Source organism: Argentina silus (genome assembly GCF_951799395.1).
Source record: "Argentina silus genome assembly, chromosome: X".
Classification (NCBI taxonomy): domain Eukaryota; kingdom Metazoa; phylum Chordata; class Actinopteri; order Argentiniformes; family Argentinidae; genus Argentina; species Argentina silus.
Window position 1 is genome coordinate 7878480 of NC_139653.1, and position 27092 is coordinate 7905571.

A 27092-nucleotide genomic window follows, 5' to 3' on the forward strand; every position below is an offset into this window, starting at 1 on the left:
ATTAACAACCAGAGACAGCGCCAGAGGAGAGATGTGCTGATTAAGACTGGCTAATTCCCTAAGTACGTTAGCAGAGGACATTCTTACCCTGCTGTGCTACTTTGGCCATCAGTCTGTCGGTACTGAGAAACAGCCTGCATCACTGGAACTAGCCCGCTTTCATCTACTGCAGCCAAGACAGAGAGACACTTCAACTACTCTGAACTTAGTAAAATATTGAGACTTACTGTGATGCGTCGGACAGGATCAAGGGCATATGACTTGCCAAAGCTTGCTTCATCTAAACGACAGACATCAACATTAAAACAGTGATAGCTTCATTAGCTGGAGCGACATCAGACACAATGCTTCTGGAAGTCAAATCCATTTCAGGGTTTACACTGCAAGGAAGAGAGACAGCTTATAGTGACAGGTAATGGAAATATATCAGCAGTAGTAAGCAGTGCAGGTTAAATCATTTGCAGACCAAGTGGGAGGTGATATCTACAGTGAATATCTGGCTGGTGTTGCCCCACCCCACATATTCTCTGTGAATTTGTGAGTTGATGGCTGACCTATGAAGAGCTTTGCGTGCACTCGCAAAGTGAGGAGGGTTCAGGGCTGGGGCAGGCTCAGAATGGCTCTGGCCTCAGCTGTCTGGGGCACAGCAACACTGACCTGTCACATCCATGCACCTGGAAGAGATTCAAGACATCTGGCATGGATAGACCGTCTAGATAGCATGTTTCACTTAATCCAGTGGTAACACTTTACATTAAGGTCACATTTGTAAAGGATTTATGATTAGTTAATAAATCTTAGTGATTTATTAACTAATCATAAGAGGAGGGAAGAAAGAGACATACAGGTTTGTTTATCAGTAAATCTTTATTTTTCACACTTTATTCTCCCTAATCCATATTAATAGATTAGATTTGTAGATTAATTTCAAGCACTTCATTCTTAAATGTGGACTCATCTAAAGAAACTTAAGGCAATTTGTCTAAGTCTCAAATGGAACATGCTAAAGCAATAAAAACAATGATTACAATGGATAATATGTAGATGACTTTAAGAAAAAATATTCTTAGAAGGGCTCGGTAGCACAGTAGAAACCACTTTGCTATGATCACCTTAATCTTTAAAATGAGATTAGTAAAACATTTCTTGGTTGCATAAAACAGACAATATCATATTCTATAATATGCGTCACAGCAGAGCATTGTTTTGGAAGGAATGTAAGTGTGTGGAGCAAGCTTTGTATTGTAAGACTTCTCTGACACCTTGCAAGCTCTCGATCAATGTAAAAAATATTCAAAATGTCACTCTCAAAGCTGCTGCTGCTGTTGTTTGATCAGAAGGTCTCTCAAGCTTGTAATGTTGATAATCCACTCAGATTGATACCATTATTAGTAGCCTACTTGTGGGTCCTTAGAATTAACAATGTTAAAACACTTAAAAAAGGTATTGCAATTTATTTATAGGCCTCCCTACGCCCAGTATAGACTCTCATGGAATCACATAACAATCTTGGTCCCAGATTACAGGTCACAGTAAGGGCACTCAGTTTTAGTTGAGTGAGAGAGTAGTGGCGTCTGCCTGCACCTCACGCTGTTGCATCATGGGAGAGACCATGGATTGTGTGTTTTGAGTCCTCCTGTGGGCTTCAATGCTGTTTGGGCAGGTCAGGTTTGTACTTGAGGAGCAGGCCGAGAGAGGCGAAGCCGAACAGCACTGTCTGGATGAACCAGAGGCAGCGTGTCACCGTGCCGTCCACCCCCTTATCACTGCAAAAACAAACACACTTTCACTTTCAATAGAAGTGATACAGTAGAATGACCTAAAAGGCAGCATCAAACAGCATAGATGAAGACATGACAAATATAAGGCAGTGCAGTGAAGATTATTTTATCATGTTACACAATGCACCCTTCTGGCCAAACCCAGACATTATCCAGGATAATGCACTCTTACTAATTCAATTCTATACAAGTTATTTGACTTATGGGCACCACATCCTGATGCCAGAGCAGAAGTATAGCACCCCCTAGCGGACACACATGTTCGTCTTACCTGCAAACTTTCATGGCAACTAAAGCTTCACCTAGGTGGATGACCCAGGCTGCCCAATATCTGCAACACATAGCAATAGAACCACAATGTAAGATTCAAAATTATGATTATTTTAGTCTGTTTTATAGGTTTAGTTGCCCATTTCTGTTACCTGTACAGTAAGTTGCATACATAATTCAACAACATAATGTCCGCAACATTGGAATTCTCACACTTCGATAAACGATAAACAGACAAGAAACAGCAAGTTGTGTATGAACATAGAATCAAACAACATATTGTGTGAAGACCAAACAGGGTTGTGACGTTGTCGTTTACGCTTGCATCTATAGCCTACATTGTGTAAGGCGTAAGCCAGACTTCTTTCATTATTTTGAATAACGTTGATCTGTATCTGGCACCCTTGTGTAGTGAGAAGAGTAGCCTATAGGCCATCTACCACTGTATGATTCAAAAGTGGTCACATAGGGGATTGATTAACACAAGTTATGCACCGTTTAAAAATGAGGTGATAAGAGTGATTTAAGTGAAAATATCATAGAGGGGCAGCACATTTGAAACCTCATTTGCACTTATGCTGTACTGGCAATCCTAGCCAGGCGAGTGATCATTCCTAGTTAAATTTGGCTGGTATATCTTAGAAGCTTGTTATTACAGAGTTACAACTGTAGACGGTGCATGTTTTACAGTGCTCCACCAAGTCCTGTGTGGCTCAGTTGGCAGAACATTGTGTTAGCAACACTGACTGTACTGTTCCACTGGGACCTATTTTATAAATGTTTGCACTATACTGCAAGTAGCTTTGGATAAAACCTCTTCCAAATGGCATGTATCGTTTCAGCTTTTCCTCCAAGTTAAGTCTCATCTTGACTGTAAAAACCATTTGCTTGGCAAAATTGTCTTCCCATGCAACATGCTACAGAAACTTGAGTGGATCATGTGTGTTGGTGTACATGTTACTTAGAGGATGGCACTCACCCTTTGTACATAAGATCACTATGATTGTCAACCAGGTACTTGGAAAGGGAACCAAGTGGACCCAGATTGTCATAGGGGAGTTGTTCTGGCCAAAACACTGCCCACTGAAATACAAAGAGATAAACTGTCAGTTAACTGGAAAGCACACCTAGCACCTCTATCACTGTTAACCCACGTCAGATACTGTATGGGCAATTCCATGGTAAAAGAATGTTGCTGGAACTCGATTTTTCAACGTATGCCAAAGAATAACCCTTGATAGCAAAGTTAAACAAACTATACAAATCGAAGCACAAGGACTACAATTAACAATTACCAGTAGAAAAAACAACAAAACACATTAACTTTAAGAACTGTGCAGATTCAAAGTTTAGTAACACAATAACCCTAAAATCACCCTGGGTTCTCTTTCAGTCGACTTGGTTCGACTCCTCACTATGGGACATGCACATTGTATACCTTTTGCTGAAGACCCCTATTCAATCATGCCTGGTACAGGCCGGTGACGCTTGCAAGGAGATAGCTCCACATATCACCCCTCCCTATGATTCTCCTGGGGCATTAGGTTCTCTCTACTGGAATCCTGCGGTTCAGCTCAACATTCTAAACTAAATTATTGAAGAATTTGGTAAGCCAAGTTCGACGGTTTTCACCTCGTGAGCACCGGTTAACTCCCTGAATTATTAACAATTCTTTGGAATTGTTTGAACCCCGATTAGCTTGCCGATAAATCCTCTATTATTATAACTTGCTAGGTCCCTTGTGTAGGCTACAGCTAGCACTTGGATGGTTTGGCTAGCTTAAATGGCTCCTTATCGCCAGACGGCTGAGCCCTTGGCTAACTTTGACAAAGCACATTTTTTTCTTGTATGAGAGAAATTAGCGCCCTGTTCACAGGAAGGTTGGCTAGCTTGTGTTCATAGTCCCAGGACTACTTTAGCAGTTACTAGTTCAATACAATTCCTAGCTAGTTACCTTGTGTAACAAACCTAGGTCCCTAGTGTGAGCTTCAGCTAATCACTGGAACGGTTGGCTAGCTAGCATTACGACTTGAGCACGCAGCTTATCAAACAGTTGCAAGCATAAAATAGCAACGCTACCAGTTGTTCTCAGGCAATTGGCACGCTATCTTCCGCCATTTTAGTGTAGCTTCATGGATGTGGTCGTGCCTTGTGAAAGTAAGACTCACAAAGTCATGCACGGACCGCCGTCCTCGACTGGGTACTGAGGTACTTGGACAGAAGGTCAGGTACATGGAGGACTACGCAATCCTCCCCTGGAGACGGCCGCCTCCATCGTTGGACCCACCTCGAGCTCTGGGTCAGGGGTGATTCGCAATGAGGAGGGCAACAACAACGCGGCTAGTGAGCTATTTGGCTGCGCCTCCAACACAGAGTTCACTGATTCTGGGATGGAGATGATGGAGCTGATCTGGACTCCTTCCTTTCTGCCCAACCTGCTATGGCGGTGTGGGAGCCGAAGGATGAAGCCGGACATGTCCTTCATGGATGCAGTCCAGAGTCTCCTGTGGTCTCAGGACTGAGCTCCCGGGGGGCCTGCCACCGTCCAAGAAGACCAGGCTTCACGCCCAATGAGTCCCAGTTGGGACGGCTTGCACCTACACCTGCAAATGTTCCCTGAGAGGTGTTTAAGAGTTCCTGCAATAAAACCTGAAAACCTCCACCTCAACCCCAATGGGCACACCTGTTCCTCTACAGAAGCATGTGGGCTCCCTCTCACTCCAGTCTCGGAGAAATCTTCAGGAGAAAATATCCTTTTTGTTGGGCACAATCCGAGTGGTTCCAAAGTAGAGCTGGTACTTTGTACCAAACAAAGGGGGGGTTGTGTACGCCCCAAACTATCGAATTTGCTTGATTACGCACAAAGTATAAATGTCCTTGGGCGCTGCACTGTGTTTCTGGCCCTCAAGCACTTTCTCCCGTTACTGCAGGGACTTCACGTCTTGGTTAGAACTAACAATATGTCCAGTGGCGTACATCAACTCGCTGTCTCCAACTGTCAGTGGCACGAAGTTTGCTGATGCGGAGCAGCGAACATTTGTTGTCCCTCATGTGCCAGGAAATCTGAACACAGTAGTGGACTTACTGTCAAGGGGAGGACCCCTTCCAGGACTACACCCTCAGGTCATCCAAGAAGTCTGGAGACGCTACAGCATGGCAACATTCGATCTGTTCGCATCACGATAGAACACGCAATGTCCGCGCCGACCAGTGGCTGTGCGCTCCTGTATTCCTTCCTTCCAGTGGACCTAAACCCTCCCACACCCATCATTTTTATAAGACTGCATTGTTACTCGCCCTGGCCACAGCCAAGCGTGAGTGGCTGGTCCACCCTACATGCACGCAGTTTGCTCCTGGTGACACTAAGGCAGCGTTCGTTCCTCTATGATGCACCGCAGCAACGCTGCAGTACTGCTCCCTTCCCATTCCCCGCCCTTTTCCTTCACGGAACTGGAGCCTATGAACACCCTCTGTCCAGTGCGTGCACTTCGTTTTCATGAACAGCATAGTGCCTCTCCCATTGGACTGTGGGGGCCACTGTTGAGGCTTACAATTCTAGGGGATTGCAGACCCCTGTGGAGATATGTGCTGCTGCCAGTTGGGCTTCTCCTCCTACCTTTCAAAAGTTTTACAGCCTGGATCAACCACATTTCCCCAACAAACTGAGTTTTAAAATATCTCTTTTAGTTGTTGAGCTACAGTAAGTGAAGTAAATTTACATCCGGTAACAGAATGACAGTAACAGAATTATTGCATGGGTCCTCTACAGAATTGCATAATTTGTGGATTTGAATGTCATTCTGTACATGATGATGTACCCAAAATAGGGAAACAAAAGGTTGACATATACAATAGTCACTCTCATAGGGAAATTGATAAAACTCAAGAAACATAAAACTGTCTTTGAAACTCTTCATTTAATGTGATTTAAATCAATGACATTTGTGGTTTTCAGTGTATTTTTTTTCATCATACCAAAAGAAAATAGGCTACACTTTTGGCACAAAAAAACAGACACACACAGAGACACCCAATCGGCTCCTAGTTTGCCTTAGAGACAACCTCTGGTGTGGGTAGGATCTAAGAATCTGTTTCAGGGACACCACACTGTGTCTCAATGTACTCTTTAATGATGAAGACAAATCCCTTACTGTCCTTTTTGTAGAAGTGTGCAACATGTATGTCATCATTCTCAATGGAAGTTAATTGCACGCCATATGTGTGATTTGCTGGCTTTGCTTTCCCCACTGTACTCAACAACAATAAAGTCTCCATTTGTTGGAACATGAGATGAGGATGTTGATGCAGTGATTTGTAACTACAGCTGTGTAATTTCCCACTGTTTTTCAGCTGTCCCTGTAAAATAACGCTTTTGGAACCCTTTTAAGCTCCATGGAAAAGCCTTTTGAGTTCCATGTAGTAGAATGCTCTGTAAAAAGGCTTCTACATGGAACTAAAAGCCTTCTACATGGAAACCAAAAAGGTTCCTTAAAGGGTTCTCCCACAGGGACAGCCCAGAACCCTTTTAGGTTCTGTACAACCTATACAATAAGTGAATGTAGCCAATTCAATTTCAGTAATTCCGTTATCGCTTTGATTTGGTCATTCTGTTACTGATTTGGTAACAGAATGACCAGTTTGAATCACTTATTAATCAACTAAATCGATATCAGTAAAAACATTACAAGTATTTGGTAGGTCCACCTATACTTACTTTTATTAACTTTCATTATCCTAGCAGCTTATGAGGCAGAGAAAAATACATATGCTTTTGCATATGTTTGACCAGAACAATTTGATATGCTCTGATGAATTTCATTTTGGTCCTCACAGGTCTTTTTACACGGAACTGCTCATATGTAAGGAGTACACAGTCCCACCCATAGAGGTAGATTATCATAATATTCTTATTCTAGTTGTGTGGTCCCAACTATGGGCCACACAAAAATAATTGTAACGCTATGACAATGAGCACATAGTATAGAATTAGGCTTTTCATCTTATGTGCACCTCTGACAGGTTTGGCATGCATGACAAAAAGGCTATTCAGTCTTATCCTGAGGGCCTCTGGGGCTGTGCAGAGGCCATTGTACACTAACCCACCACTGAATCAGCAATTTTTAGGACTAGCCTAACTCATTTTAGCCTCAAGCTGACAATGCTAGAGAAGCGGGTCATTCTATTACCAAAAAAACTCCACATAAGTGTGTGTGTGTGTGTGTGTGTGTGTGTGTGTGTGTGTGTGTGTGTGTGTGCGCGTGTGTGTGTGTGTGTGTGTGTGTGTGTGTGTGTGTGTGTGTGTGTGTGTGTGTGCGCAGGTTAAATCTCGTTTGATTCACTGGCCGGGGCAAAGTGCAATCCCCCAACCAAGGTTTCGTACTCAATATCTGGCTCCTCAAATCCAGCTAGAGACATGAAACGCCACTGTCGGCTAGGGGGAATCTAGCCGGATAGCATCCTCCTCTATAGTGCTATGCCCCACACAGCTTGTCGTTCACACACTCTGATTCTTGTTCCTCTGGTGGTTGTCTTCTTCCAAAAAAAATAAAGCTTTTTAGCTCGCTAACTCCCTTCGCTATTAAATTACTTTGTAAGAGAAATTTGGCAAGCTTGATGCCCGTCAACGGGGACAACCAACCGACGAACAGAGTCAGTGAAAGAAGGATTTTATTACAAACTGTGGCTTGGCGGGGTATTTTTTATTTCTATACATGACAAAGTATCCGACTCTATCTGCTCATAGCATAGGATTGTCTAGAGGAGGATGCTATCAGGCTACATAGCCAATGGAAGTTGGGGACACTACAGCCACACTGCACCTTCACACTGTCCAGAGGTGGTTGATAAAAGTTAGCTAATATTTGGCTAACAAACAAGTTGATGACCTTCAACCTGATAACCATTGCAATAGCAAACTTTGCTCTAAATAAAAATAAAAAACGACTTTGTGTATGCTATTCTACTTATTGAATCCTAGCTAAAATACCCAAATGATGGAAATGGGATAATAACCAAGAAAGCGTATGCAAAGCTCTGATACAGAGCAGACGATAAAATCAGGCTAAACAAGGCACCGGAATCTGTTTGCGGTGACACGTTGATGTTTTCATGACACGGTGGCACACAGTTAAATAACCCTACAAATGTATTTCTGCGTACAGGCTACTAATCTTTTAGGGCAATAACTTACTGTGTAGTATCCCATCGAAAGTGTCACTGTAGTTATCCAAAAAAGACTGGTTCTTCTAAAATAGTCGCACCCATCACTTTTGGCCATGGTTTCTCAGCGTGTCCCTCTCTCAAATCGGCACGTGGAATAACAAGGCGAATGCAATGTACCGGTGTAATACCACCTGCCTACTGTACGCACATCAGTACTGTGTCAAATCATCCAAGTCAGGATGTTTTATGTCACACTTTAGCACACACGGTAGCCTCGATAGCCAATAATATATTTTGGTCCAAGATTATTCAGAGTGAGTTGGGAAATTGGTTAATTAAAACAAGAAACAAATGATATCCCTTTGCATGAATCTTTTGGTTCTGAAATAATTTTTATAGTTTTGTTGTTGTTGTTGTTGTTGTTGTTGTTGTTGTTGTTGTTGTTGTTTTTTTGGGGGGGTGGGTTCTGTTCAAAGATAAAGGATTACAGCTCAATGCAAGATGAACATTATATTACCTCTATAGTAAAGTTAACATTATATTACCTCTATTGTAAGCTGGTCAGAGGACCAGCTTTAGGTGTTTTTAATCTTGTTAACATCTTGCCATCTGCATGGCTATAATGAAACAATACTGTTTGTTATGCTAATTATACATTAGTTGAATGGCCCATTGGTGACACCAGTCGTTAGTTGATTTCACTCACTCAGTGACTGTATCATTGTATTATATGCAAGCTTGTGTGATAATAGGCACAGTCAAGTCTCTTGGGGGGGAAGGACACATTCATAAGAAATACATGACATGTTGAAATTGTGATATGTTGTAAATACTGCTATGCTTTTTTCAAGCATTATGATGAGAGAATATACATATGCAAATGAAAATTGTATTTCATCTATAGGGGTTGGCAATGCAGCTGCAAGTGCCAAAGGGCTATATGCATTAAGTGATAGGATTTGGATGACCTACAGAATGAGTTGTTGCTCTCATGTGCCAGGCCTCCAAATGAGTGGGACTCTCAGGAGCCGTCCCAAAGTGTGGAGACACTAATCCTCATAGCAGTCCAGATAAGGAATGAAAAGACGAGGAATGCTGCTCTTTAGAGTACACTGTGATATAAAAGGTCCTGCAATTAGATAGCATTGTTGCTACTGCATGTGGTTTAGATTCTTGTTTGTGGATGTTTTTTAGCCTCCTAATATGTATTTCTTACTGCATATGCTTTCAGGGGAGAGGAGAATTGGAGTCATTGGGGTGAAAGTTTACTATCCCTCCCTGGCTTGGTTCAGGCCTGGACATGTTAACTCTCTGATGAGCTTTCTACCCACCATTAGTGGGCACTGCTCCTGGCCTTTCACTCAAATGGGCCCACTCTACCTGAATGGGGGATGAAGCTGCAGCTGATAACGGTTCAATTTATCACTAAACACTTAGTCGCCCTAATTGTTCTTATTTTTGATAGCTATTTTGTATTTGAAAAGAAAACTAAAGTTGTGAAATCAACCATTAATTAATGGAACTTGGTATTTCACTGTGAGTTAATACTTTATTTTTGATGGGGGGGATGAAAAGGGGCAGTTGGTCAGATGACCTCTCTGGTTATCTTAACCTCAGCACCTCAATGACATCACACATCCCCAACACAGACTTACCTCCTCAAACCATCAACAAAAAGATCACACTGCACGATCAGCACTTCGGGAGGGGTACTGGGAGGAGGTTCAGGGGGTGTCCTGGGTGTCAGGGAGGCAATATAAAAGATGTCCCATTACCTTGGGGAGACAAACCCCTTGAGAGCCTTAGTGAGGGAGCATCTTCATCAACACTCAAAACCGCCACAGCCTCCTCATCCAAGAAGGACCACTAACCAAACAGCACTATGTGGAAGGACACCAGCTATGGTAAGAAATCACTGGTTGATATTGCATATTATGGTTTTATTATGATATTGTATCAGTGAGGCTTCATACCAAGTCCAAGTACATTTATATTAAGAATCACCAATATATCTCTACTCAGTATTCCTGTGAATTGTAATTGTGTTCTTGCTTTATTTGTGCTTTTATCAATTTACGCTTTGTTTTGATTCTGTGGGTCTGTGAGCTACTTTCAGGGTTTTATCATGGTATTGTAATGCTTCAGGGCCAATGAGCAAACTGTCCATGAGACTTACTCATCCCTGCAGCACCTCCTCCACCTCCTCTGTTCCCCTTAGATGTCCCCAGAAAGGTGGCCGTCTCTGGAGCCTCATCCCGGAGTGCCAGCCGGAGAAAGAGGACCAGCTTCTCCAAAGAGCATGTGGAGCTACTGCGTACCACCTTTGAGACAGACCCATACCCTGGCATCAGCCTGAGGGAGAGCCTGTCCCAGACTTCAGGCCTGCCAGAGTCTCGCATCCAGGTACGCTATGCAGCTGTACACACACACACACCTATGCGCACGCATTCACACAACCACACACGCATGCACACGTACGCACAAACACGCATGCACAAACACTCACACACCACACACACATACACACACACATATTTGGATATACAGTATCAAGTATCACACATACTGAAAGTTTGCTTTAGTGCTTTGTGGTCCTCTGTGGCTCAGTTGGTAGAGCATGGCACTAACAACGCTTAGGTCGTGGGTTTGATTCCTGCTGGGACCATATATACTGAAATGTATGCACTCACTGCAATGTAAGTTGCTTTGGATAAAAGTGTCAGCTAAATGTCATATATATTTACATTAGTGCAGTGGGAGTAGATAATGAAGGCTCTGTTTAAATGTAGCCTTTGCGGAGCTGCTGATACTAGTATCAGTGTTTCTGTTTATCTTTTTATCACCAAGATGATGTAAGCGGTTTTTATCAGTGGTTTTATTTGGATTGACTGTAGACTGTACAACACTTAAAGCAAACAGAGCAGACAACAACAAGATAAACCCGCTCTCACTATATTCCACAGGTGCTTGTGGGTGTGTTTGGAAAATGATTAACACGGTTCACAAAGCAGAGAATACTATCTCTACACTATCTGTCATTGGACTTAACTGCAACTCTCTAAATGTTTACTATTGTTATAACACAGAGTCCTTATTTCCTCCCCAGGTGTGGTTCCAGAACAGGAGGGCTCGGACCCTGAAGTGTAAGGGAGCTAAGAAAGCCCTGTGGCAGTCAGAGAGCCCTGCTCAGCACTCACTCCCACAGAGCCACACCATGGCGATGGGTGGCACTGGTGCACAGCCTGGCTTGGCACCTCTGCCCTCCATCTGCCTGCCACCTGCCTACCCTGCCCAGGTGAAGGAAGAGATGGAGGAGGACTGCTTCTATAGGCACTGTCCTCCATACTACACTGCAGCTAAGGACACTGCCCACTGCACCTCCCTGGTTGGGTTTGATCAGGGCAGGCTGTTGGACACCAGCACCAACCCACCTTTCCTGAAAAGCCCTGGTCATCATCAGATGGTTCCAGGCTCCTGGGCCCAGACAGGGGAGCAGATGTGTCCGGAGCAGTCTCTGTGGAACCCCTCTCCTCTGGAGGTGAGGAACTACAGCTCAGGCTCCAGCCAAGCATTTGTCTACCCAGCCTCAACCGAGCAGCAGCCCCTTTATGTACCCTGTGGCTTCCAGGCTGCCTGTGGTGGTGGCCCCCTGTCCCAAACCTGTGCCCCAGCGGCCTCAGCCAGCCCTGACTGCTGGGAGGTAGGGCAGGAGAATACCCCTCCAACGGAGGCCCAGTGTTCCCAGCTGGACGGCACCTGGAGCACAGTTACCCCAGAGTTGTGTGGGATGTCCAGCCAGCCAGGGCACCAAGGGCAGTCCCTGCACCATGCTCCTCTGCCCGAGCTCCCGGCCCTGTCCCTGCAGGAGATCTTGGGGGAACTGGAGGGGGGTTGGTGGGAGGCAGATCGCCCAGACAGCCATGCCACTTAGGACAAACTTGCTCACTGCCTGACTTCAGTGAACTTGGTTTTATGATGGACAATTTTTTAAATCTCTAAAGTCCCCCCCCCCCCCCCCCCCATGAAATCAGTGTTCACGTCTGAAAGTAAGAAATGGGCATACCTAAAGTGACATCTCTTGAAATTTCAAGACGTTGTTAAATTCATCTATTTATTTATTTATTTTTCTGCACTTGTGTGTATTCTAATTCAATTGTTGTGTTTTTATCTTCTTTGTCTTGTTTTTTTTGTATATATAAATAAAATATAATACCTTGGATTGGAGAAATTGATCAAATGTGCTGGTTCATCAAGTTGGGTGTGTTGTCTTCACAAAAATGATTGTATGATATTCATAGCTCACTTTTGGATTTAGCCTTCAGAAGCCTTGCTTTGAATTCCAGTGCCGACCGACAATCAACCTGACTAGATTTTGTCATCAACGGCGTTATGTTTTATAGCAATCTTTGATGCAGTAAAATTAGCTTTTGGTTTTGAGACAGTTGACAGTGGAGCACAGGAGGAATGATTCTGACTCATCACTGGTGCGCTCAGTAGATGGTGAAAAATAATCTTAAAAACAAAACATATTAAGGCCTAACCCTAAAATCAACTAAAGGGAACAGTCCAAACCATAAATGGAACTCACAAACATATTATAGGTGGCTCTTATGTATTATCCATTGAGATTTTGAGTGACCCCTCCACACCCAGGCCGTCGCTGGCCACTCGGTTTACGAGTTGTAAAAGCCTTTTCTTCGCATTCGTTGAGTTTCACTAGCCTACGATCCCACATGTGATTCATGGGAGCGTATCTTTGAATGCTTATCTTTTGCTCTTTGTTTTAAATGAGAAAACTTTTGTATTCGTTTTTCATTTACTGAGTTGATGATTCTCAGATTGTCTCTTTTTATGACGCACTAATTGTCTCACCTTTAAGTAGGCGTAAATCTTTGTTTTCAATTGTAAAGTCTAGCAAATGCGTGATTTCATCTGAGGTAAAGTTTTCCGACCTGGTTTCCAGCGCCACAAAATAGGTCATCATGTCTCATATCCACTAGATGGTGCTTGTGATTCATTCTACGACAGTAATGAAGGCAGGGAGAGGGTCTATGAATTAACATTGAATACTGCTTCTGACATGACTGAATTATCCATACTGGCTGCTCTTAGGAAATTAGTGTCAGTTTTCATTGCCCTTGTGTATATTATGTGTATATTATATGAGCCAGTGGTCATTTCCAGTCAAAAACGCTTCAAGGGACTGTTGTGACACATGCCGATTTATATCCATGAAGCAGTCTAGCAAGGTCTAGCACTTTAGCCTACTGAGCAGCCCTTCACGTCCGCTCACTTGGTAGATCCTTACAGTTATGACTGGAATAGTATATCTGAGAAAAGGAACTCGTATTTATTTTGAATCAGAAACTAGTTCAAAACAGTAAACAAAAGTACATTTTTCTATCTGTTCTCTTCCAGACTAATGACCCTAACACATTTTAAATATTAAATGCAACATGAAATAAACACAAGATAAGACAGGTTTGGAGTTTGGATTGAGATAATTTTCTACAGATGTGCATTAACCATTTGATCTTTCAATGGCCCCACTGTGTGTGCTGTATTGGCTTCCCAGTCATTATCCTAAAGCATTCTATCCTAAAGTATAAGCCAGGATGTGACCCGTCTGTGGTGAACTCTCTGGTGTTGGTTCCTCTCCGAAGAAAACACAATAGGTAACAGAGGAGAGGACCCTGCTGATGTTTTGTTTTCTATCTAAAGATAGCAAAGGACATGTGATTTCTACAGCTCTTTGATGTGTCTCTTGATATCTTGATAGCCATAGCAGATCATTGTGTCTTCCCACAGCTTTACTGCACTTCTCATAGTCTGATCAGCAGAGCAGGCAAGAGTGTGTTTCTGTTGCTATGACCAACATTTTCCTGTGACTGCTCCTATAGTCACACCTGCTCTACCAGGGGGACTGGCCAGTGAGAGGCTCTGGCACAGTGGAGACAGCCAGACATCTGTTTTTGTCTCATGCAGCACCACCATTCACTCTCGTTACACACAGCTCCTAAACCATGGATGAAAATGTTGTATATGGAGATGAGGAAAACACAAGTATTATGCAAATACTGTGATCAAATACTGTAGCATATGTAATGACCCTTGACACACACACACACACACACACACACACACACACACACACACACACACACACACACACACACACACACACACACACACACACACAACACAGGCAGACAGACACACACACACAAACACAGGCAGACAGACACACACACACACACACACACACACACACACACACACACACACACACACAGCTCTCAAATTTCCAATGTTTAACAAACTTGGAGAAGACAGCCGTATGAGTTATGGTCCTCAGCTGCTGGCAGTTGCAGGGTATGAGCCTAGCCTTCACTAAAAATATGGCCTGTAATCCAGCCAATGCCTCCCACTGCACTACACACACACTCTAATTTAGGAGCTCATCTCAGGGATTTGTGATTGCCTGCACCACTCTCTCTTGTCCTACTGCTCATCTTCACTTTGCATGTCCAACCAATGATTGATGTTATTCAGAAGGGGATTGTGTGTGTGTGTGTGTGTGTGTGTGTGTGTGTGTGTGTGTGTGTGTGTGTGTGTGTGGTGTATGTGTGTGTGTGTGTGTGTGTGTGTGTGTGTGTGTGTGTGTGTGTGTGTGTGTGTGTGTGTGTGGTGTATGTGTGTGTGTGTGTGTGTGTGTGTGTGTGCGTGTGTGTGTGTGTGTGGTGTGTGTGTGTGTGTATGTGTGTGTGTGTGGTGTGTGTGTGTGTGTGTGTGTGTGTGTGTGTGTGTGTGGTGTGTGTGTGTGTGTGTGTGTGTGTGTGTGTGTGTGTGTGTATGTGTGTGTGTGTGTGTGTGTGTGTGGTGTGTGTGTGTGTGTGTGTGTGTGTGTGTGCGTGTGTGTGTGTGTGATCATGCCTGTAATCTAAAAGAAAATGAAGTGCTGCAGAATTGGCTACTGTAAATAAACAATTTTGATTTATCAATTGCATGTTAACTTAATTTAAATACATCTATGGAAGCAAATAGGAGTGAAAACAGCATAATAGGAGCTACTGGGAACAGAATAAAAATTAGACATTGTCTTTTACAGCGGCTTTCAGCTTTCACCAGAAATAGACAGTTGATATTAAATGTCATCCACTGGGAAATAAGGTCAACAGCTCACTAATGAACTCATGTTGATTAGCATGATCTGTTAACTGTAAATATTGTTGTAAGCATTTTTTTGTGAATTTTAGGTCATATACAGTCAATTGCATTAGCCATAGATTACATAAAGACAATATTCATTAAAAAAAAAATCTTATTATGGATTGTATTTTGCTGCTTTTGTAAACTGCTTGTTGCTATGTTGCTCACTGAAAGTCTCATGTAACACCTGCAGTACAACATGATTTTGACAGCAAGTATGAGGTAATTGTTTAGTCACGTGACAGCTGCAGCAACTGTCAAATGTGATGATAGCGCTACATGGAGGTTCAAAGGCGCATCTTCTCAGCTCTGGCTAAAAGCATAGCCCCGCCCCCTTAGGCTGATTGGACCACTAACATCTGGCTAGGGACCATCAACAAAGTGGACAAAAAAATGTGGAGTGCGTGTATGTACTAGTCTCGTCGTGTGTGTTAGTGCTGTGTGAGTGTGTGTGTGTGTGTGTGTGTGTGTGTGTCTGTGTGTGTGTCTGTGTGCGTGCGCGTGCGTGTGCTTGGGTGCGTTGGTGGCTGCGTGTTGGTGAGGTGCGTGTCTGTCTGTGACTCCTCCTCCTCCTCTTTATTCAGAGAGAGACTCAAGCTAATATAGGTAATGGTGTCTGAATGAGCTAATTCAAGGAGCTTGCCCACACCTGTCCTACTGTACAACACAGAGGTCAAATAATCTTCTCTACTGAACTCCCAGCATCCATCCCCTCCTGTGGTGTCTCCATCTGCAGGTCCTCACACTCCCCTCCACTCTGTCATGAGACAGCTGGAGGCTTATCAGTTGTACAGCCCTTATTCAAATCATGATATGTAAGTCATGACATTTTTGAAAGTTTGAGAGTTAGCGTGACAGCCAGGATGTGAGCCCAGGTCTCCCATGTGGAAGACACAAGTGTCTACCATTAAGCCAAAATGACATCCTCAAGGTCAAAGCGCGACACTTGAGTTGTATCAGGCAGGGCTACCTCATCACGCAAGCTTGATTCCAAACCACCTCCGCTGGATTAATCTAGGATCAGGGGCACAGGGAGTAAAAAGTGCTGTCCGAAGTTGTAAGCAAGTCCCCACCCCTCGAAACTTATTGCAGTAGACTCCAGGGGGACCTTACTCTTATTCCAAATCATCTCCACTACATTTTTTTTTTTTTTAAAACAGAACTAATGATAATGTCTACACTCAACTATGGTTACAAAGGAATATAAAATATGAAGGAAACTTGACAATATTTGGGAATATGTCCCAAAATAGTTGTCTTTATGCACAATAGCATTTTACCAGAGCCCCTTGGTCTCAGATCATAGCCCCGCCTCTACAACAAGCGAACCCACCTTGTCCATAACTCCAAAGTAAACGAGGCAAGGGATCGAGAGCCAAGGGGCGAACTGGGGAACAGGCACGGCGACGCTCTTCCACGCGCGTCTCGAAGACAACACCGCCAGACTTGGGCGGGGGAAGGGAGTGAAGCTTGTTACTGCTGGGAGTTCTCAACTTGCTGAAGCAGTTATATCCAACCTGCACAGTGTGTGCACTTTCGTTGTATGCGAAGGGAAAGGAAACCCCTGTGCGACCAAATTTGGAAAACGTGGATGGTGGGGAGGAGAAATGCAATTTCCAGTGGTTTCAGTGCGTCGCGCAGTCACATCCAGACGCTGGTGATGCCTGTCGTTAGGGGATCGCCGTGCAGATCAGGAAAACAGGGCGTCGGAGGATGATGGTTATGTCAAGATCATGGCAAACGGAACCGGTACTATTATGTTGAAATGCGTTGTGGTTGGAGACGGTGCTGTGGGCAAAACGTGTCTGTTGATGAGCTATGCCAATGACGCCTTTCCCGAGGAGTATGTGCCTACCGTATTTGACCATTATGCAGGTAAGAGGACTTAAACGCATGACCTTCTATTTGTAGGCTATTATTTGTAATGTAATAGGAACTATGCTGATATTATCGTACAACAATTTGCATGAAGATAGTATTTTGTGCCATGAATAACTTAACGTCTCATACTTCATTATCACTTCTTATGAACTTATTTGGAGAGTGTGTAAGTTTTGCCTGAGTAGCCTACAATGTTGAAGTTATTTTCTCCTCTGTCTCAAATTGCATGGGCTTGCATCTGTTTCCATAATGAAAACCACTTGTTTGCCTCCCTCCTATAAGGGAGGAGGAGGTTGAGACCCCCCCCATCCCCCCCCCCCCTCTCTCTCTCCCTCTCTTTCTCTCTCTCTCTCTCTCTCTCTCTTTCTAACTGGTCTTTGTCATTGCTTTTCAGTGAGTGTCAACGTTGGCGGGAAGCAGTACTTATTGGGACTGTACGACACAGCTGGTCAGGTACAGTTTATTTTAACTCTGGCTGGGTGCCAAGCATGCCACGTCCAAGGACACAATCTTTTCACACAACATTTGCTTCAGGGATTGCTAACCAACCAATGGTGCTCATGACACACCCACAAGCTTGAAATTCAGCCTAGACTCTAAGCTGCAACAGGTGATGGCTTTCACACATTAGTTTAGTGCCACAGTCTTGTGTGTGGTAGACAGTGGATGTAGCGAGGGGATTGAATAGGTCTATTATGTCGAGAACAGGGGTCTTATGTCCAGTTGTGATGTCACTGTCTTGTCGATGGGGCCTGTTAATACTAAGGTTGTTTCTTTTACAATGTAGCATTCAATCTGCGAGAGTATAGTTGGACTTGCACTGTGCACACAATCAAATGAATACACACAATGATATTTTCTATCAACAGTAGAGTGATTGCACATAAACACACACACTCTCTTTCCCAGACTTTTAGCTCAGTTTTCCAGGACTTGAAACAAAGGCATGTCAAATGCAGTTATGAATAGTTCACTTTTCCTCAGGATCAGATTTAACTGTGTGAAGTCAGAAATATGTCCTGAGCTGAAATAGGATCTGCTAGGTGGAAAGGTGAATAGCAGTGAGCTCGACAGAGACATACTCAGGAGGTCCACTGTAACTAACAGCTACCTCTGTCTCCACGGACTGAGCACTGAATCAGAATCCAACACAAACATGTGGTGGAGACTTCATTTTTGTTTAAAGGAATATGATAGTCAAACCATTGTTCAGTAGTGACACACTTGTGGCCTACACAGTTTTGAGTTTATTCCTGTGTGTTTGATGTTTTCAAATCTGTCAAGATTTTTTTTTTTTTTAGCTGATTCATTCCGTCTATGAAATGGAGAAGTTGCCCAGATGTCGACTGTGGGGTTTGAGGCCTCAGAAGAGTAGAGTTACTTCTCTTCAAACGCAGCCCCCCCCACCCCCACCTCAGCTGACCTCTTTATGCTGAGCACAAGGCCAGCTGGTAATGTTTATAGCTTCAGCATCTGATCAAAGGGAGAGACCAATAGAAACACAGAGAGAGAGAGAGTGACTAAGAAAGGGAGAGGAAGAGAGAGACAGGGAAAGGGGAAGAAAATGAGACAGAGAGGTAGAGAGAGGAAAAAGAAACTGTGTGTGTGTGTGGGGGGGGGGGGGGGGGGGTGAGAGCTCTGCTGTACCCACCACCCACCGTCGCCAATTCACACCCACAGTCCCCATCTCTAGGTCTGCAATACACATGTTTTATTGGCTCCAAGGACGCTTTAATATTTATATCCTTGGCAGGGGGTTCAATTTCCCTGAATCCTTGGCTGTTTCATAGGGTATCAGTGAACCATTTGCTACTCAGGGAGGAGGGAATGCTTTGCTGTTAGATATGCTGTTGTCTTACAAGCCTCGCATGTCAGTCAGTTTGTTTTTGTTTTTGTTTGTTGTGTTGTTTTTCTTTATTTAAATTGTATTTATTTAACCTTTATTTATCCAGGTTCATCTTATTGAGAGAACATCTCTTTTTCAAGAGAGACCTCCATAATTATTGGAAAGAGGAAGCATTTTGTCTTGTTTTAGCTCTATACTCCAACAGTTTGGATTTTAAATCAAACAAATACTCTACTAAAGTAGAGTCTCAGCTTTTTTTTGTCAGATTGCAACTCTTTTTATACATACTCCCCTTATTTCAGGGAACCAGTAGTATTGGAAAATTGGCTTGACAGGTGTTTCTGGTTAGTCAGATGTGTTTTCCTTTGGAGTCTGCTGTTGGTGTCTGTCAACATGAAGACCAAAGAGTTGTCACTGAAAGTCAAGGAAGCCATTATTGGGCTGAGAAAGAAGCTATCATAAACATATCCAAAATGTTAGTCTTGCCAACAACAACAGTTTGGAACATCATCCAAAAGAAGAAAAAAAACTGGTGAGCTCAGCAATCGCAAACGGCCTGGTAGACCAAGAAAGACATTGGATGACCGAAGAATGCTCACCGTAATTAAGAAAAACCCCAAAACAACTGTCCCACAGATCAGGAACAGGAACTCTCCAGGAGGGAGGTGTGAATGTGTCAGAGACTACCCTCCGCAATAGACTTCACCAGCAGAACTAAAGAGGTTACACTGCAAGGTGCAAATCACTAGTTAGCCACAGAAACCGGATGGCCACATTACAGTTTGCTAAAAAAGTACCTAAAAGAGCATGCAGAGTTCTGGAAAAAGGTCTTGTGGACAGATAAGACAATGATTAACAAGTGATGATGGCAAGTGTAAAGTGTGGAGAAAAAAAGGAACTGTCCAAAATACCTGGCATACCACCTCATGAAATATGGTGGAGGGGGGATTATGGCTTGGTTGTGTATGGCTGCCACTGGAACTGGCTCACTTGTCTTCATTGATGATGTAACTGCTGACGGCAGCAGCAGAATTAATTCTGAAGAGTACAGAAACATCTTGTCTGCTGAAGTACGAGCAAATGCTTCCAATCTCATTGGACGGCGCTTCATCATACAACAAGACCATGACCCCAAACATACTGCCATAGCAACTAAGTCAATCTCCAGATGTAAATCCAATTGAACATGCATTTAATTTGCTGGAGAGGGAACTTAAGGCAAAAAATAAAAAATAAAATAAACAACAACTGAAGATGGCTACAGTACAGGCTTGGCAGAGCATCATCAGAGAATATACCCAGTGTCTGGTGGGGTCAATGGGTCGCAGACTTCAGGCAGTTATTGCATGCAAAGCATTGTCAACCAAATACTAAACATGAGTGCTTTGTTTGGACATTACATGATTTTTTTCCAATACTTTTGGAGCCCTGAAATAGGGGGAGTATATTAAAAAAAAAAAAATTGGTGAAACAAATCTGAAAGAAAAAAACATTGAAATAAAGCTGAGTAATTGTTTGACTTAAAATACAGACTGTTGGAGTATAGAGTATAGCACTGTTGGAGTATAGAGGCAACCAAAGACAAAATGCTTCCTCTTTCCAATACTTATGGAGGGCACTGTACTCCAAGGCGGCAGCACGTGGAACAATGTTGCAGACAAAAACATAGATATAATATTCTATAGTGTGGTCCATTACATCTGTTTGTAGGTGAATGTGTGGACTAGGAACAGAGACAGTCTTTATTTATTAATTCATTCTCTCTACTACTACTGCTGAAAGCCAGGCAGCTACAGTGGGTATCACTGTTGTGGAGGAGGAAGCAGGAAGTGGATATTAAGTGCTATTGTACCCATGGCAACACTTTGCTCAGAACTGAGGCCCCATGGGATCTCTCTCTCTCTCTCTTTCTCTCTCTCTCTGTAGCTCAGTTCCTCATTTGCTCTCATTCCCTCTTGCACTCACATTCAGTCGCATCCCACAGTCACCCCCTCCCCATATACACACACACACACACCACCCTGTTTTCTGTTTGTTTAGTACAGGCTCATTAGGTTTCTCTGACTCAGTGCCCTAATGTGGCCCAGTGACCCCCAGGCCCAGACATCCCAGCAGGAGGGAGACAGACAGTAAGTAGGGTTTGCTCTGCCAATCTCCACTGAGCTGTAGCCACAACACTGGCAGCATCTAGACATGCCCCTTTGAACACTCACGCTAAAGGCTGTTGGTGAGTGTTTTAAGCTCTTTCACCATTGACCCATTATACAGTATAGGTCTAAAGTTGACATTGACAGAGAGCTGAATTGACATTGCTCCTCCTCTGTCACATGGTATCCATGTTGTGTAAGCTAATGGCCTTAAAAGGTATTAACCTCAGTTTGACTAATATATATTTTAAGTTTTATACGATGAAGCGTCTCTCTGCTTGCGCGTTTGCATTCCCAGCGGCCATGTTTGAACAGGCATCTCTGACACAGCCGACAGGGCTGAGGGGAGGAGGAGTGATTCTCTCATATGTCACTGACTCGACACACTCACAGCTGAGATCACCATCTAGCCAAGTGGAAATGCCATGAAAAGCCTCACCCTGATGGAAATGTATGGACATGTATGGGGAGAGCTGATATGAATGTACTCAGCTTCTATGTACAGTAAACTGCTTAGTGTACTGTATCACACCATGTTCTATTATGGTACAGTACACTATGGTAGGGGGGCGGCTTCACCTGTTTTGATTAGGAGAACAGAGGACACACTCACACGTGTTCACATGAACACATGCTGACATATGCATGAAATTAGCAGGGAAGGGGAAATATCAGCATTTTTCAACAATATATTTTCTATGTTTCTATGAAGGCTGTTTCTGGAGCCTCTCTCTGGATCCTCCAAAACACTTAAAAAGTCAGATCACAGAATGAGAAATGATAGGAGGGTGATTCACCCATAAGCATGAACTCTAGATGGATAACTAACAAAATGCACCTATCCTCCACCCAAGTGACGAAAATCTTGACTATTCATGGCTCAAAACAGACGAGGCCAGTCAAAGAGGATGGAACTCTCTTGTTGTTTTCCTCTTCTCCAGCCCAACACACATGCTTGATGATAATGATATAATAATGGCATAACTATGTTTAACATGTTTAGTTAATACATGATGTGTATCAAAGGCATTACATTGGCAACAAAATATGACTTGCATTGCTGGTCTTTTACCATTTGAGTACCAAGCTATTGACCTCATTATCACACAAATTTCCCCCACTCAATTTCCATATCTCAGAGGTACAGTAAGTCTCACTATAAACATTACAGTACTGGAAATAGAGAGGGAATGAGAGAGGCCAGAGGACGAGAGAGGCTATGGTGGCATCATCACCTCAAGGTCGTCAACTGCTTACTGATCTATGGCACAGTATTTCATTCTGATTTTCCGGTCCTGATCTTGACCTGCGATAAAGTTGATTACCATTTCGCGACATTTATCAGATGAGTCATATCTAATGACTGGAGAACCACTGATTTGCTCTCTACAAGCTTGCCAAGCACATCATTTGGATAAAGCCAATGCAGATGCCCCTATATTCAAACATGTCATGAATATTCATATGTGGTGATGTTGGACAGCCTGTCAGAAGTGTTTATCAGCGAGAGACCAGGCCATGCTGGATCTCATTTACATAGGCCAGCATTGCGGTGTGAATTAGAGCACCACACAATTCTAATGGCAGTTTTTCTATGCTCATTGCTGCCGTCATAAAACTGTTCATTATTCTCAAGCCTAGTAGCTTGGTGGTGTGCACGCAAGAAACCGATAGATGAGCTCAGTGCTCAAGCTCAGCTCAAGTTGAGCCCTCATCTCTTTCTTAGCTATAGTGAGGAGTAAAGGGATGGCTACATTCGGGAGCTCATTTTTCATATGGTTTAATAATTCATTAATGATAATTCCATGGATGTGACGGCCTGAAATGATCAAGGCTATTGCTCATCCCTTGTCTCTGGTTCCCTCCCCCTCCAACCCCTCACAGGAGGACTATGACCGCTTGAGGCCTTTGTCGTACCCCATGACAGATGTCTTCCTCATCTGTTTTTCCGTGGTCAACCCAGCCAGTTTCCAGAATGTGCGGGAGGAGTGGGTCCCAGAGCTGCTAGAGTATGCTCCCAGTGTCCCCTACCTACTCATAGGGACCCAGGTGAGGCTGAAGAGCTCCCAGAACATGGCTCTCTTCCTTACACTAAACTTAATTTTTCCATTCTAATGAAACATTCATGGAATTGATGCATGACCAAGAACAAAGCAAAAGTGTACAGTTTCAAATGATCTTTACTTTACTTTATTGAATGTTCTGTATTTGGCAGGGACAGTGATCAAGCACATTGATCAACATGTCCTTAAATAGAAACAGAAGATTAGCCAGGAGGTTACTTTTCATCTGTTGTTCTGTGTGTTTAGTTTTTACTTTTTAATAAAAAAACGGTAAAGTTTACTGAGGCGCTGTGAAAATGCACTTTAAATAAAGCCTGACTTGACTTGACATATAAGTTGACTTCCTCATGAATAGCTAAAGCTCACAGATAGGCCCATATCGAAAGAGATCGACCTCACTGCACTAAGTCCAATCACACTACCTGAGGCAGTGTTCCCTGGCAACCACCAGTAGAGCATGGGCATAATGAGGTGGTGTGAGTGGAGTGAGTTGGCATTTGATTTATAGTTCTGTCAGTTGATATTTACTACCCTTTTATCAGTCCGATGATAAATCAGTCTCCTCATTTTAGCTGCATGCTGTTGTGAACCCAATCAATTCATAGGAGGACCAGAGTCACAAATCAAACAATACCGCCAAGGTTTGTCCCGAGTTTGTTGCAAGTATTAGTGAGCATGTGTGTGGTGTGGGATGTGCTTTAATTGGGGATTAGTGAGAGAGAGGGAGGGTGTGAGCATACATTGCGTGTTTTGCATTCAGATGAAAATAGATGAGTACGGCAATGCCTCATGGTTGGCTATGAATTCAAGTTCAAAAGAACATATAGAGGAAGAGAAGGCTAGGGGGTTGTGTTTGACTACTATAGGGCACTGCCCTGGAACAATCCATGGTTCACTATTTGTGCAAACTCACAGAATTGTTTATAGGATCAGCTTTTCTGTGTCTCTAAATGGTTGGCTGTGACTGTTGTGACAGGAAGCTTGTATTATCTTCTCCCTTTCAGATTGACCTGCGTGATGACCCCAAGACAATTGCTAAACTGAACGACATGAAGGAGAAACCCATGACCACGGAGCAGGGCCAGAAGTTGGCCAAGGAGGTAGGGCTGGGGGCGGAGGGGGTACGGCAGGGGGCATGACCCAAGGGGCATGGGGGCACAGCCTGGGGGGCAGGAGGAAAGGTCGAGACGGAATGAATGTATCGATGCAGGCTGTTTAAAGGAGAGAAAATGATAGGTCTATCCTACTAGTTCATGCTGATCATGCTGATTGGTTGAGTCATTGAGCATCTACTGTATTGATTGACCTTGATTGTTTTGACGGCTTGTCTATGCCTCCCCAGATTGGTGCATGTTGCTTTGTAGAGTGCTCTGCCCTGACCCAGAAGGGACTAAAGACTGTGTTTGACGAGGCCATCATCGCCATCCTTGCCCCCAAGAGGAAGAAGGGAGCCCTGAAGAGAAGACTCGGGCCACGTTGTATCAACTGCTGCCTGATCACGTGAGAGAAATAGAGACGTCCAACAACAACCCCTAATACAAACCTGGACTGATGGCAGGAGAAGCAGCATTTATAAGCATGAGAGAGACTGAAGGACCCAAATGGACAATAAAAAAGGACCCTAAAAAGAACTAAAACCCTTTTAGTTCAGGCTTTTGAATGGCCGACTGTCTCTTCTGCTGTTAACCAGTGGGGTTGGGGTGCAAGCTTTATTACCAAAGGAGCACAAACCCAAGTCAACACCCTTCAGCAAAACTTCCTTTGCCTCAAAAAGTACCTTCTTTTTTAATTGTTTTTTAAAGCCCTGTTCCTGTACAAAAAATACATGGTAAGCTTTCAGAAAACACATACAGATATCATGGTATCCATTTTAACTCCTTATATATGATGTGTATTTTTTGTAATCGCAGACATAGAATTTAAATGAATGAATGAATGATGGATTGCATTTATGTAGCGCTCTCCGCCAGACCTCAAAGCGCTTGTTGTGTGTGTGTTGTTAGTCATTCACTCACCTCATCCCCCATTAGTGAAATACTGTTTTTTTCATGGAGTCAAACTCCAACCAATCCCTATAACCAGTTCTTGTAGCACAGCTTGCTAATTTAAGTCAGGAATATATTGAGTGCTGCCTAAATAATTGAATTGAATGCACATACTGGGGAGGGGAGATCCACAAATTTCCAACAGGAAGCACAGTCAACCCTATCCTTGTCCATTAAAGCACAGTTTACATCAACCCACCTCCCCTCCCCTTCAATCCCTTTTGAAGCACAGTTTAGCATGGTTCCAATATTATCCCCCAATGCCCCCAATGGACACTCAACACATGCAGGACTCCCCCCCCCGTTAAATATACTGTGATTCCATTGGAGGTCCGATGACAGACGAGCCCTATCCAGAAACAAGTCCTAACCCTTACTCCATTTAGAGTAATCAGTTCTTCTTTTACTTTTAAGTGGGTATAAAGCAAACTCTGGTGATTTACTGCCACCTGTACTTGACTCAAGACAGAAGCATTTACTGGTGCCAATAGGTGGCAACATGCACCTGAAAGCCATTCAAGAAGAAGACCATGGAGACCAGAAGATTGATCCCTCCCAACCCAGAGCAGGCCCCCCCATTTTACTACTTTACAATGGAGGCTGCTTGGCATGGCGCTCTCCACACTGTCACAAAAGCGATGAATGGGATAGATAGGATGTGCTCTCTCTAGATTTTTTATATCAATCTCTATGGTTGACATCTATGATACTTTGGTAATTTCCTTCAGCAAAGTTTCAGACAGTGAAAAGACAAATAAAGCAACGAAGGTGTGCCATTGTCCTGGCCGATCAGGATTTTACTTTAAAAAACATTGAGTTCAATGTGTCACCTCCTCTGGACACTTCCATTTGCTACTCAGCCTAAGTTTATGTAGATCTGTGAAAAAACAACGAAAGGTGACTCGAAAATACCAAATGACGTCATTGAACCTGGTCTTTGCTCCGTTTGTTGGTGGGTTTTGTAAAAGGAAAGTGGAGCCCCAGGACTCCTTGTTTTTATTCATTTGAGTTTTTCATATATTTCTCCATGTATTAAAGGTGCCAACTACTTGCTAATGACTGATCTTACAGCTATGTTTTGTTAAGAGTTGGACTTCTTAATTACAGCTTTAATGTAAATGGTGCTTTCTGTCTCTCTCTCTGTCCCAGCCTGCATTTGTTTTTATATTTTTTCCTGAAAGAGCTGAGTGGATTACAGAGCAATTACATTCTCTCTCTAACAGAAAGTTGTTGCACATGTACATGCTGTTGAGGTACATCTTCAGGATCTAAGCACTGCAGAAACCAGTGCAGTCTCCAATTTCCCCTCTCCTCTTCTGAATAAATGTGTTTACTGTCTAAATTAGCCTTTCTCTGGGGTCTTACTGTACTTGGAGACACACAGAGGTTGACCACTGAAGAAGATCACAGGGCAGAACTTTTCAATTGATTATTTGTAATGGCTACTGCTTTTATAAACAGTTTTAGACAAACTGTATTTGGTTCAATTACTAATGCCAATACTAAGGGCCAAGATGATTGGGAGAGTATCATAAAGCATGAATCTGTACTTAAACACACACAAAAATGTACTGTATGCTAATGACCTCAGATAAGCTGGAGGACTGAAAGTTGCCATATCAACCCAGGATAATGGAGTTATTTTGATGTTAAAGCAATGGTCCACTCGCAAGTTTGTCAAAAACATT

At 43.3% G+C, this 27092-nt stretch overlaps 3 protein-coding genes across 3 annotated transcripts; 2 read left to right on the forward strand and 1 right to left on the reverse strand.

The window, feature by feature from the left end:
• Positions 1 to 858: 858 nt before the first annotated feature.
• tmem254 (transmembrane protein 254) lies at positions 859 to 8356 on the reverse strand. The gene is made up of 4 exons (XM_083696253.1): positions 8242 to 8356; positions 3031 to 3134; positions 2053 to 2112; positions 859 to 1766 (listed from the first exon to the last, which is right to left on the reverse strand). Exons 1-4 carry the CDS (start codon positions 8326 to 8328, stop codon positions 1646 to 1648), a joined length of 372 nt encoding a protein of 123 aa, XP_083552379.1. The 5' UTR covers positions 8329 to 8356; the 3' UTR covers positions 859 to 1645.
• Positions 8357 to 10095: 1739 nt separating this feature from the next.
• On the forward strand, positions 10096 to 12144 carry mxtx1 (mix-type homeobox gene 1; the record flags this gene model as incomplete). The annotated part of the gene is made up of 3 exons (XM_083696207.1): positions 10096 to 10117; positions 10432 to 10616; positions 11320 to 12144. 3 exons carry the CDS (start codon positions 10096 to 10098, stop codon positions 12142 to 12144), a joined length of 1032 nt encoding a protein of 343 aa, XP_083552333.1.
• Positions 12145 to 16919: 4775 nt separating this feature from the next.
• rhoq (ras homolog family member Q) lies at positions 16920 to 26749 on the forward strand. Its single transcript, XM_083695306.1, has 5 exons — positions 16920 to 17297; positions 17698 to 17756; positions 23181 to 23345; positions 24364 to 24459; positions 24702 to 26749. Exons 1-5 carry the CDS (start codon positions 17156 to 17158, stop codon positions 24861 to 24863), a joined length of 624 nt encoding a protein of 207 aa, XP_083551432.1. The 5' UTR covers positions 16920 to 17155; the 3' UTR covers positions 24864 to 26749.
• The last annotated feature ends 343 nt before the right edge of the window (positions 26750 to 27092 follow it).

Bases quoted from the DNA above. Each gene is read 5' to 3' on its own strand.
- tmem254 (XM_083696253.1), bottom strand. From the start codon at position 8,328: ATGGCCAAAAGTGATGGGTGCGACTATTTTAGAAGAACCAGTCTTTTT. The intron at 2,113-3,030 runs GTGAGTGCCATC...TATGTGTTGCAG, and splicing joins AGTGATCTTATGTACAAAGG to ATATTGGGCAGCCTGGGTCA. The intron at 1,767-2,052 runs GTAAGACGAACA...TTGTTTTTGCAG, and splicing joins GTTGCCATGAAAGTTTGCAG to TGATAAGGGGGTGGACGGCA.
- rhoq (XM_083695306.1), top strand. From the start codon at position 17,156: ATGGCAAACGGAACCGGTACTATTATGTTGAAATGCGTTGTGGTTGGA. The intron at 17,298-17,697 runs GTAAGAGGACTT...ATTGCTTTTCAG, and splicing joins CGTATTTGACCATTATGCAG to TGAGTGTCAACGTTGGCGGG. The intron at 23,346-24,363 runs GTGAGGCTGAAG...TCTCCCTTTCAG, and splicing joins ACCTACTCATAGGGACCCAG to ATTGACCTGCGTGATGACCC.